General features: G+C 34.5%; 1 protein-coding gene across 1 annotated transcript; it reads left to right on the plus strand.

The window, feature by feature from the left end:
- Nucleotides 1-752: 752 nt before the first annotated feature.
- On the plus strand, nucleotides 753-7,377 carry LOC110457973 (lectin-like). The gene is made up of 3 exons (XM_021509492.1): nucleotides 753-860; nucleotides 5,650-6,121; nucleotides 6,527-7,377. Exons 2-3 carry the CDS (start codon nucleotides 5,687-5,689, stop codon nucleotides 6,536-6,538), a joined length of 447 nt encoding a protein of 148 aa, XP_021365167.1. The 5' UTR covers nucleotides 753-860; nucleotides 5,650-5,686; the 3' UTR covers nucleotides 6,539-7,377.
- Nucleotides 7,378-13,431: the final 6,054 nt, after the last annotated feature.

The following is a 13,431-nucleotide window of genomic DNA, read 5'->3' on the forward strand; positions in this document are numbered from 1 at the left end:
AAAATTCTGAGAACGTCTAGCAAAACTGCAGACAATTATCAAATACATTCCTAACCAAATTAAAGTATGTGCTTAGCTTTAGCCATTTACACATTTATAAGATGAAGAATAATGCGACAGTATTTGTATTTGAACAGAGCGGAGGCTTCAGTAATATTCGTATTTTCTTTGTCTGAGAAAGAAACTGTAAAAAATAGATATCAAACTGTAGGTTCCAAGATTGAAGTATTTACTAGACGGATCCGCTCTTTTCTTAAGTTTAGAGACTACAAGGCTTGCGACTGCTCGATTGAATGTACAGGTAGCGTGTAATTGTTTAAATTTCTTAAATAACAATAAAAGTCTCCACGTACTGAACAAACATTAAATTTCAAATTGATCAAATTAGACACATGAACCGTTACAAATCAGACATTTAAATACCTGGATATACACCGGGAAATATTTAATACATGAATGACAGAGGTGATGCAATATTGCTTTCTTCAATCAAATGTCTTCTTTTTGTGTTTTGACTCTGTAAAATGTGGACCTTGTCTCCATACGTACAAGCTTAATTGAAATGATGCTTCATCAAAAATCAAGGATTTAGTTTAAGCATTTCATGTCTTAATTTTCTAATACGTCATACAAACCACGAGAAATTCTTAGCGGTAGGAGAGGCATGGCAAAACTATGTAATGCTTCCCAACAATGACTATCCTGTTAACAGAACACATCCGGTGTTGTTATCAATGTTTTTAAGGAATGAGGTTGTGATGCGGCGGATGTAACAGAAGAGTATAAAGGACGGTTCGTTTGGGATGCTGCAGTTAACCCGCAGAAGGAGACCAGACCCGCTTTCCTAACATTCATAGACGGTATGTACATGTTTCTTGATTGTAGGCTGTAATGAATGATACCTGGTTAAACTTTTGTTGATAGAAATAATGAGAACGTTAAAGATTATAGTAACCTTTTACATTTCTTCAAGGTTTCAAGACCTTGAAATAATTCTTGTTTTCCCCTTAACAAAATAACTATTATACTGTTGGATTATTATGTAAAACAGTTGCTTATTCAGCTTTATAGTGCAACCTCATCGGAAGAGTATTAACAAAAAATATTAATATTTGTTTCAACAAATAATGTCAAAAGGATTGAGCAACATGCATAATGTTTTTTTTCTTCAAAAAACTCCAATCACAAAACTCAGGTAGAAAAATGTTGACATGTTTAAAATATCTTAGATATATGCATGAATTCGTAAGAAGTAGTCAATTTACATATAGAATATAAAAGTTGGCTTTAATTATCAATTATTGTCGGAATTGGAACAGAGACTCCAATGGGGAGTGGCACATATCTGAGTGAAGTTGTTTCAGCAAAATATTAGAGACGTGTTATCCGAATAAAGATTGTAAAGATTGCCTTGTCCGGTACTTGTGAAAACGATAAGAATGCATTTTCCCTATATCTTCAATGCAAATCGCCAGATTAGATGTCGCAAATACTAAAGGTAACTTTTGCTCGGATAAATACTTTTTGAAACTTGCACAGTAAATTGGTTTTCAAAGTCTTGCGGGTTTGTAGGACAGCTCAATATTCACATAATGCAAATTGTTCGGATGATAAGTTAACATAAACAGGCAATGTAAAAAGAAAAATGAAAAAAAAGATGTTGGTCGACCAACTAAACTTCACAGTTTGGAGAAATATTCAGTTGTTAATATTTTACTACGACTATCCGCAAATCTCATTTTTCTTTTGTTCGTTTGATATTAACACTAACTTTGTATTAGCTGCAGGGTTTCAAACAGTGAAAACGTTGCCGGTAAAGCGTCAAACGCCTTCAAAAGTAAAATAGTTTAGAAGCTGTCGGTAAAGCGTAAAGAGATTTCAAAAGGAAAACGTAGGGTGACAAGTTTCTACCAAATTAGAAAGTAAACAGCTGAAAATTAAATAAAAGAAATTAAATTGACCATATAGTTACATATGCAACTTTTGTTATCTGTGTTAAAAATATGATATTGATAAACATTTTATGATGAACATGTAACATACACATCATATTGATAAATTACACCCTTAAGGTTCACAGCAGCTTTTAAAACACCACTCACGGCTATAATATACGACACTCAGCGCTATTATATACGACACTCAGAGCTATAATATACCACACTCTGATCCATAGTATACAATACTCGGAGCTATAAAATACCACCTTTCAGCTATATTAAACCACCCTACAGATATAATTTACCATCATCCAGCTATAATCTACCACATTTAGAGCTATGATATATCAAACTCATTTCTTTAATATACCACACATGAGAGTTATAACATACCACAATCAGTGCTAAATATACCACTCAGATATATAGTATACCACACTCAGATCGATAATATACCACACTCAGAGCTATAATATACCACACTCAGAGCTATGATATATACACACAGAGCTATAATATACACACTCAGAGCTATAATATACCACGCTCTGAGTTATAATATACCACGCTCTGCGCTATAATATACCACGCTCTGAGCTATAATATACTACAATCAGAGCTGTACTATACCACCCTTCAGCAATAATATAGCGCTCGCAGCTTTTACACTCACAGCTTTAACACGGCGCTCAAAGTGAAAACACACCACGTAGAGTTATAATATATCACTCTCAGCTATAAGATATCTCACAGCTATAATATATTGCTCACTTTTACATTTTATACTAATAATGACATTTTACTACATCAGTTGTACCATATAACCATAGTAACACTTAATCTACACAGTTTTATTTATACAAAGTTACCCTTTATTCAGCAGTATTACACTTTAGCATCATGGCTACACTATTTTAACATACATGTACATGTATCACCTCATATAAGGAATTCTATGATGGCATAAAAATATTCTTTATCTATTGGTTCCTTCGTTCTAAGATAAGTTCCTATATTATGTAATAGTATTTCTTTAAATAATGCAAATGCAGAAGTGATATTAATGTTCTTGTTTTGGTATTTCACTATATTTCGAACCTTTCAAATGGTATATTTCATAGTTATTGTAACTGTGTAAAATAAATTATTTTGGTCATCTTCATAATCCCCAAGTAGATATTTCTTTTCATTTCAAATGATGTCAAATAATTTACATTTCCACAAAATATTATCAGATATATGATGTTATACATGTGATATAAACTGCTGAACATAATCACAATTGTAAAACAGATGACAAAGTGATTCTATGTTTTCACAAAAATGACATTTTCCATCGGATCTATTCATTAATTGCAATTTTGCTTCTGTGAAAATAGTCTTATGAATACAATTCCACTCAAATTACTTCATTTTTTGGAGTGTTCTTGGTTTTGGTCTAAATATTTCCCCAGTTTTGTATCTCAATATTTCTGGTTTGATAGTAATCTTCCCATTTTATTTCTGCATTAGGATTACAGTCAGGCATAGCTATTTTTTGTATCTTGCTTTCTTGAAGCATTTTAGGTAGAATGATAAAGTGCTGCTTTTTTCATTATCTTTAATAATGAGTTGTAATTTAAAATTAATGAAGCACTCCTTATCGTGGTACATATCATTTTTAAGTATTTCTTGATATTTTTGTGAGATTGATCTCTTGATTGTTGTAAACTCAGATATCCAATTGTGTTTTCTTATCAGTCTTTGTAAAAGAGAGTTACTGTCAATAAAGCATTTATCTGTTTCATTCCAAATATCTTTTAATATTGTTTTGTGTAGAGCAGGGACTTAGAGTTAATCTTAAAAAGTAAATTTCTGAATAATTTCTGGTTTGAGACTTCATTTTTACTATTGACTGGTATACTTGCTCTAAAAATTGATCAAGCTTTAATACATAGTTGATAAAATTTTGAAGGATATTCAAATTAATGCCTTCTAGTCTGGAACATGAACAAATGAACTATCTATTACAAAATTTTCTATCAAATTTCTGCAGGAAGAATTTCCCAAATGCATTCCATTTTTTTAAGTTGGAGTGCAATATTCTTTACAATGTTTTAACATTTTCACTTTAGTTAAATACATCAATATCTACCATATTCATTCCACCATTTGCTGTTGCATTACAACAGGTCTTCTTGCTGCACTGGTTTTATTGTCATAATGTTCTTTGATTTTTCTTTTTAAAAGTTTCATTTGTTCACTTGACTCAGAACTTTGTTCTAAAAGGTATTCTATTTTTTTCTCCATTTCTCTGATTGGTTTGTCCTTTGTATTTATATATCATCCTATTTCCATAGTAAATTCTTTAATTCTAATTTTTGTTATTTCCCACCATTCCAAAATACTTGCATGTTTATCTATTGATTTTGCCCAGCTACATGTATTCCAACACTGTTCAAAGGTTTGTGAAAATATTGAATGTTTAATTACTTTGTTGCTCATTTTCCAATTACCTGGTCGACGTTCAATTTCATGTGGTAAATTTTTTATCGACACCATATTGTGATCACTGTAAGGACAGTGTTTTATTTGTGCATTAGTGAAAAGATGATTTAAAGGAGCTGGAGTTAATATTTTATCAATTCTTGATTCTGAGAGTCCACGTTTAAAAGTAAATTTCTTAGTGGTATCATATTGTCAGCGCCAGATATCTTCAAGGTTATTTTCTTGCATGAGAGTTATTAAGTCTTCTTCTTGACCAATGCCTGGCTTACTCTGAGTAGGCTGTCTATCTAAATTATTATCTAATGTACAATTAAAATCACCTATCATAATATAATCAGAGGAGTGGTCCTTGTTCAAATTAATTACATTGCCAATGATATTAAAAAAAATCTTTCTTTCAAATCCATTATTTGGAGTGTAAATATTAAACAGTTCTAAAACTTTGTCATAAGATTTTATCCGACATGAAATGTATCTACCACTATAAGATTTAATAGCTTCTGCAATATCTTCATTTAAAGTTTTTCTCCATACTATGGCTACACCTCTTGTTGAGCTAGTTCCCTTACCTCAGATGCTTTTACCTCCCTTTGATATATCCTTCCGCTGTGTACTCCATGTATTATGATCTAATTCAGTACAATGAGTTTCCTGAATGCATGTGACATCGACTCTTTGACTATTTATCTAATGCATCACTTTTCCTCGTTTATTATGATCCCTTAAGCCATTTACATTAATACTGCTGATTGTGAAGTGATATTTGTTTGAAGCAGTCATGCCTGAGGGAAACAATAAATGAAATTTCTATGTTCATAACCAACCCAAAGACAGTGTCATTAAAACCACATTATAAAACATGCAAGTTTACGTACAATTTAGCATATTTATAGACATGTACAGTTTCATAAGTAGTTTTAGTTAATACATACACTGTATTTTAATGAAGTGATTAAACATTTCGGTATTATTATGCCTGATACTATAACCTGCCTCTACTATATGTTTCGTTTGTTTAAAATAGTCATGTCAATAAGTGAAACTTTTAGTGTGGTACAAAACAAATCATCTATGTCATAAACACAACAAGATAATTGTAGACTCCTCATATATTCATATATAAGAACATCACTTTAATAAAATACAATCGCGAGTCTAATGACTTCGCTACCATACAAATTTCGTAGATTTCTAAATATTTATCAAATGTTTCTTTTCGTAGATTCACTTCATCACAAAACGAGCCGTTAGTCCGAGTCATGTCGACGTTTTGTATCAAACACAAATGCTCTGGAAAGTTCATCCATCCATCTTCAGGTTGTAGTAACCCGGGCGACAACACTCCGCTGGTCATACAGCAAGACGTACATTCCGGAATGCACTTCGCATTTGACAAAACATGTGGCGGGTATGGTTACATCAGGCACGTCGGAAGTGGGAAATGCATTCATCCCCAAGGCGGCAGTTGTAACCCATGCGATCAGACTGGTCTGGTGCTTCACCAGGACCGCCATGAGGGTGCCCTTTTCTGTATTGATTCATGCAACAACCGCATTCGACACCATGGCGGAAAATACATTCATCCCAAGGGCGGTAGTGCTAATCCATGCACCGGTACTCCAGTCGTACTTCATGGGGACTGTCATGAAAGGATGGAGTTTATCATCGTCTCTCCATGCAATACCAACCAAGAGGTAAACAGATTTATTTTCGACAGTTACGTTACCTTAATTAATTGTCTGGTGGTTACTCTTACGCAATATCTTCGTTTAATATTTGAATATCTGTTTTATGAAAGTAAAACTCTCATAATGAATCCGCCTTTCTTGTCATTATGCTTTTAAACAATATTCTAATCAAAATTAACAGCAGGATTGTTGCTTTTCTAGTTATTTTGTCACTGTGATTGAGCATAACCCAATATGCCGGCAACACTATTTTTTGTTTCGTTTTTGCAAGTATTTTTATGGACAGAAAAGACTCCGTTGCTCTTATTTACATTTCTATCTTCAAGTAAATCTTAGGGCAGTCATGTAGTATAACGTTATACATTATTTGCTTTAACATGTTTCTACAAAAAATATTTTCTGTTGTTGTAGATCAACCTGTAGACACAGCTAAGCGTGGAAATCCAAGGCCTTGACCACTCTCCAATATGTTGGTGTACACCCAATGTACTCTGAATATAACCAACTCCTTTTATTTCTTAGTGAAACTGGCACCCATATTACCTTTACCGTACCAACATGCTGGATAGTAGTTGTAACGCATTAATTTTTTTTTATGAATAACTTCACTGTTCCCAAATCGGGAAGTACCCAAAACGGGACACTTATGGGAAAACGGCACAAGAAACTGTCATGCAATGCAATGAAGTACTTTTATGTTTCATTTGATTACATTTATGACAATTTAACAGTATATCATTTTATATCATTTTCAAAAGTCTATTTTATCAAAACTAATGCTAGTTTGGAGAAGAAATGTTTATCGGAATTCACTTTGACTCTAAAATATTACCCTGATAGTGTTTCGCGTTCTATTTATAGATCCCGCGCCCGAAATACCAACCTGTAATAGAAATGAAAAGTGGATAGTATCTTTCTTTGAAAATGAACAAACATTTTTGAAACTAATAGTACGGTATAAAGAACATTGATATTTATCTAAAACGTGTCTCGATTTGGGTACATTAATGTTATAATAATGCTTTTCCACAGCTTCTGATTAGAAATCTTGTGTAAACGGATGCTTACAACAATGCAAATATTGCATAAAATACTGCCGTACTGAAGCAACCATTTTATTACATATACCAATTTTCATGCATAACTTACCTCGACGGAACTTAGTTAACATCCGCTCCTATTGAATTAAAATCATATACCTGCATGCTGTCTGAAGACATTTTGTATCAAACTATATTATCAATAAAATACGAATTAAATCACATGGTTTTGGTTTTGTTTGATATAAAGTTTTTAATGTACTTCCGTAGATGCCACTGTGTCCAATATCAGCAAGAACGTTTCAAAGTGAATGTTTACAATCAGAAAAAGTTCGGGACTTTCTCTGTTAAAGTTATCGTGGATCCGAGGAAGCGCAACTCCACTTCAAATTATGATGGAAGTTCCCGAACGGTTTACAGTTGGCATTTGTCACTGACAAAACCGTTAATAAAAGATTTTGTTGCTATGAAATGGCTATTCAATAATTTTGGGGAAATATTTTGTTAACAAATAATCACGAACGAACAGAAACTACATGAAAACATAAAATAGAATGATTTTTGTTGTTTTAAATGGAAATTTGACTCAATAACATTGATGGTCCACACAGTTCCGTTCAAACAAATTATTCAACATTGGATACCGCATGAGTATCCTAACTGAGTTTAGGGGAGAATTTTCTGGTGATGCAGACGCTTTCCCGAAAGAATCAATCAAATGCGGAGACACATGTACATATTTCCATCGATTACCAGTCTGGTGAAGTAAAACGATGATACCCGACATATGGACCCCACCTCCTACAAACAGGAAGTAAGGCCGCTTGGTGTATTGTATGATTGATATTCACGGTGAACAGAAATAATAGTAAGATGGGTAAAATATGCAAAACTTTCATTCAATTCATAATATATTGCACCACAATTTATTGGTTAAAAAAGACGGGAAGCCTGCAAGAAACATTTGCCGGAAGAAACCTAACAAAAACTTGGTAGTTATAGATTATCACACTGTGTTGTCAGGGTTTGTCGTGAGGACAATTTTCTCATCGCGAGCACGTGGGCAAAATCGAGAGGCCACCTCAGGTGGACTCGAGCTGTTATTCACGTGCGAGCGTGGATCATCTTTATACTACTACCTAATATATTTCTTCATGTACAAAAGTCAACTAAACACCATATTTTCCAAACGACTTCTAGGCTCAATGGTCATCGATCGCAAACCTCGGCCTGTGACAAACCTAAACAAAAAGAAGATTTGCGCGGAGAAATACATGATCCTTAAAACTAATTAGATTTTTTTTTTACAATCTTATCGTTATTGGCTTTTCCATATGCAGATTCGCGCTTGAAATGGTGTTGTTATTCTCACAATCTGTTTTTGTAACTTTGTATAAATACGTTTATGACGAACTATTTTCTTACGCGGATCACTTTTGTGTGGACACTTTTTCCGGTTTCGGACGTCACCTGGCGCGAGCAGACGTTCTTTTTTTGTGAAAATGGGACAATCCGTTCTCAAGTTCTTCTCATTCGTGTTGAACATCTTCTAATACTGACAACCAATGGTAATTATTTTTTCATGTTACCGGGAGGTGGTATAACGTAATATATAGATGATAGTAAAGCTTCCGCTTGTTTCGGGAAACTAGTTAACACGACATAAGGTTTCCGTCGTGTGCAGGCTTAGGGTTACCGTTAGGAGATCATTTATGGAAAATTTCAAATGCATCCCCTCCCATTTTTTTTTTTTATAAAAGACAGAGAGAAACAACAGAAATAATTGTTCGAAGTGTTTCAATTATGAAAAGTCAAAACACATCTACAAATACAACAATACAGGAAAAGTCCTTCACAAAAAACTGCCCTGACCACGCGTACACACATCCATTCATACACAACATGCGTGGAGGCACGCCCGTTTATGACCTTAGATTTTGAAAGGAAGTTAAACCCTGTAAAGCCAACCTTCACAAAAAAAACACAACCAACAACACATGTACGGACGCACGCACACACACACGCCCTGTACATATGCATAGGCACACTAAATATTCAATGCAGGTCGGGGAATTTGTGAACATCCGTAAACACGTTTTTGTAAACCAACTAACTCATTTCAAAATAAATACCATTTGCCATTGTACCATGATTGTACATCAACAATTCTGGAACTAGAAATATTATGACGAGCTAATTTCAGTTCAAATTTGTCCGAATAAAAAATCGTGCATAGGGTGACACTGTTTTATATTCGTGAGAGAACAGGACCACATCGATCAAGGCGCCAGTAAATAAACTTACATTATGTTTGTAAACATTGTATAAGGATTGTGCTGAATTCTATTTTTGAAATGGTCGTTGAATGTCAGAGATCTGTAGTGTTTGATTTAACCTGATGATACAAGGCCTATATTTAGAAACTCTAAATTTTCACGCAATTGAAATCGAAATAGAATCAATGCAACCTTAATCATTGTGGCCTATGTTTGTTTGTTGGTCGAGTGGGACAAATGGGTATATGTTGTATATATATATAAGTGGATGGCAAACCCATTAGAATTTAATAACCGGTTACTCAATGATTTGCCAAATTGATAAGCAAACAATAAACAAAAGCAAATACGGCATATTTTTACAAAATAAACATTAACATTCGGGCTGTGCACTGTTTTTGTCTATATGAGTGAGTGTTTTCCTGTTAATCGATAGATAATTGTCATGTCCAACCAAGGTCAACAAAGGGTTACCTATGGGCTAGTTAATTTGGTTTCCGACTAACTGTTAATACAAAATATAAATAGATCGACCCCTGATATGGAAGTATTAACAGAAGAAGGTTTGTGGTTTACCTAACACACCAGACTATTACAATATTCCCATCACTGTGCTGACTGAAGAAGTTCCGCGGTTTACCTTACATACCTAACTATTATTAGCATCATTGTGTTGACTGAAGAAGATGCGTGGTTAACCTAACATACCTGACTATTATTGTCATAACTGTGTTGACTGAAGAAGGTGCGTGGTTAACATAACCCATCTGCCTATTATTGTCATCACTGTGTTGAATGAAGAAGGTGCGTGGTTAACCTAACACACCTAACTATTATTGTAATCACTGTGTTGACTGAAGAAGGTGCGTGGTCAACATAACACACTTGACTAGTATTGTCATCACTGTATTAACTGAAGAAAGTGTTTGGTTAACCTAACACACCTAACTATTATTGTAATCACTGTGTTGACTGAAGAAGGTGCGTGGTCAACATAACACACGTGACTAGTATTGTCATCACTGTATTGACAGAAGAAAGTGTTTGGTTAACCTAACACACTTGACTATTATTGTCATCACTGTGTTGACTGAAGAAGGTGCGTGGTCAACATAACACACGTGACTAGTATTGTCATCACTGTATTGACAGAAGAAAGTGTTTGGTTAACATAACACACCTAACTATTATTGTCATCACTGTGTTGACTGAAGAAGGTGCGTGGTTAACCTAACACACTTGACTAGTATTGTCATCACTGTGTTGACTGAAGAAGGTGCTTGGTCAACATAATACACTTGACTATTATTGTCATCACTGCGTTGACTGAAGAAGGTGCGAGGTTAACCAAACACACTTGCCTAGTATTGTCATCACTGTGTTGAATGAAGAAGGTGCGTGGTTAACATAACCCATCTGACTATTATTGTCATCACTGTATCGACTGAAGAAGGTGCGTGGTCAACATAACACCCGTGACTAGTATTGTCATCACTGTATCGACTGAAGAAGGTGCGTGGTTAACCAAACACACTTGACTAGTATTGTCATCACTGTATCGACTGAAGAAGGTGCGTGGTTAACCTAACACAACTGACTATTATTGTCATCATTGTGTTGACTGAAGAAGGTCCGTGGTTTACCTTACATACCTGACTAGTATTGTCATCACTGTGTTGACTGAAGAAAGTGCGTGGTCAACATAATACACTTGACTATTATTGTCATCATTGCGTTGACTGAAAAAGGTGCTTGGTTAAACTAACACACTTGACTATTATTGTCATCACTGTGTTGACTGAAGAAGGTGAGTGGTTAACATAACACACCTAACTATTATTGTCATCACTGTGTTGACTGAAGAAAGTGCGTGGTCAACATAATACACTTGACTATTATTGTCATCATTGCGTTGACTGAAAAAGGTGCTTGGTTAAACTAACACACTTGACTATTATTGTCATCACTGTGTTGAATGAAGAAGGTGCGTGGTTAACCTAACACAACTGACTATTATTGTCATCATTGTGTTGACTGAAGGAGGTGCGTGGTTTACCTTACACACCTAACTATTATTGTCATCACTGTATTGACTGAAGAAGGTGCGTGGTTAACATAACACACCTAACTATTATTGTCATCACTGTGTTGACGGAAGAAGGTGCGTGGTTAACCTAACACACTGGACTAATATTGTCATCACTGTGTTGACGGAAGAAGGTCCGTGGTTTACCTTAGACACTTACCTAGTATTGTCATCACTGTGTTGACTAAAGAAGGTGCGTGGTTAACCTAACACACCTGATTATTATTATCATCACTGAATTGACTGAAGAAGGTGCGTGGTTTACCAAACACACTGGACTAATATTGTCATCACTGTGTTGACTAAAGAAGGTGCATGGTTAACCTAGCACACCTGATTATTACTGTTATCATTGTACTTAATGAAGATGGCAAATGGTTTCCTAACACGCCTGACTATTACTGTCATCACTGATATCTATCCTTATCAGTTGTTATTTCTATTGCATATATGTTGTTTGTTATATCTATCCACGTCACCTCATGTGATATATTGCATGTTATTCTCCCATCGTTACGTATGAATGCTACACGTGTCCCTTGTGAAATGTCTATGTGAGATACTTTTATCCCAAATTGGTGCAGAAAGTGACCTTGGTTCCTTCTAAATTATGACTTTGGGAGTTAATAAAACAAAAGATTCGATTCCAAATGTTCATCACCATATCGGTTTACGTTTTGAAACGTGACATCATTTCGACATGATACACATACGTCATTATAATGACCGGAAGAATATCTACCGACAAAACACTGTTGTTATCCGACATCGATTCACGCAAATGAACAATTGTTAATTTAACTATATGTATGGCGTTTTTTTAACCCTTTTAATTTTGAAGTATATGCTCGGTACATTCGGTATACCATACGTTATCCTGTTCTTACCAAATGCATTCTTGGTAAATTTAAATTGTATCTAGAAAACTGCGTTATTAATCTTTGCAATCGCAATGTCAATTTTGATTTTACCAAACATCCTGGGTATGAGGTGTAAGAGTCAATCATTATGTATGTGGGGGAGATAGGTAAATTCTACACCCGTGTTTAGAGTTTCGTTATCCAACATACCTACACATGACAGGCTCTGTTCGGTATAGAAAAATACAAAAATAATGTATTAATTTACAATAACACATTATATTTTCTGGTTCTTATGATAAGCCAGACAGCAGCGATACCGTTTTCCTGGTGCATTTAATTGCATCTTATTTCAATATAAATATCCCTGTATAGCAAATGATAAATAACTGCGGAAAATATGTATTTATTATGATTATTATTTAAATTATCAGCTTTAATTGATGTTAATATGGGATAGTTCTTTTCCATATTGTTCAAGAAAAAATCTTTTGACCATCAGTTCTGAGCCCTGGCGATTGTCTTCACTTAACTCATATTAAGAGTGACACACATCAATCGATTTGGTATTATTTACATTTTTGCGTTTATGGTGGTTTATAAATGGTAACAAGCGTGAACGAAATTTAATTTACATGTTTAAGACATATTGTAGTGTCTTGGTAAATATTTAAACACACAACCCGTCTATGATTTACAAGAAAAGATGAGCATAAACACAGTAGAGTAATTGCACATTTGATATACTGTATGCCAAAATGGAATCACATTGAGATATACAGCTGTTTTGTTCTTCTAGGACTCAGTGGTGATGTTAGGTGACAAAAGGTAAATATCCGGATTGGTCGAAACAACTGTTAAACGCGGAGGAGCGTAAACCCCCTTACATGTACTTACTCGAATTTCAAACATCAAAGGTTTGCTGGTTCATTTCAAATTAAATATTGAAGAAAGTGTGCATGTTATTAGCCGTTCCATCATCCAGAAGAAATATGTTTTAGCAAGCAAGGTTACAGCATACCTCGAGGACTAAGACATCCACCTGCAGAGTCTA

This window comes from Mizuhopecten yessoensis, unplaced genomic scaffold, assembly GCF_002113885.1.
Source record: "Mizuhopecten yessoensis strain PY_sf001 unplaced genomic scaffold, ASM211388v2 scaffold9385, whole genome shotgun sequence".
Classification (NCBI taxonomy): Eukaryota; Metazoa; Mollusca; class Bivalvia; order Pectinida; family Pectinidae; genus Mizuhopecten; species Mizuhopecten yessoensis.

What these genes read in the sequence shown, in the direction of transcription:
- LOC110457973 (XM_021509492.1), top strand. Translation starts at nt 5,687, where the DNA reads ATGTCGACGTTTTGTATCAAACACAAATGCTCTGGAAAGTTCATCCAT.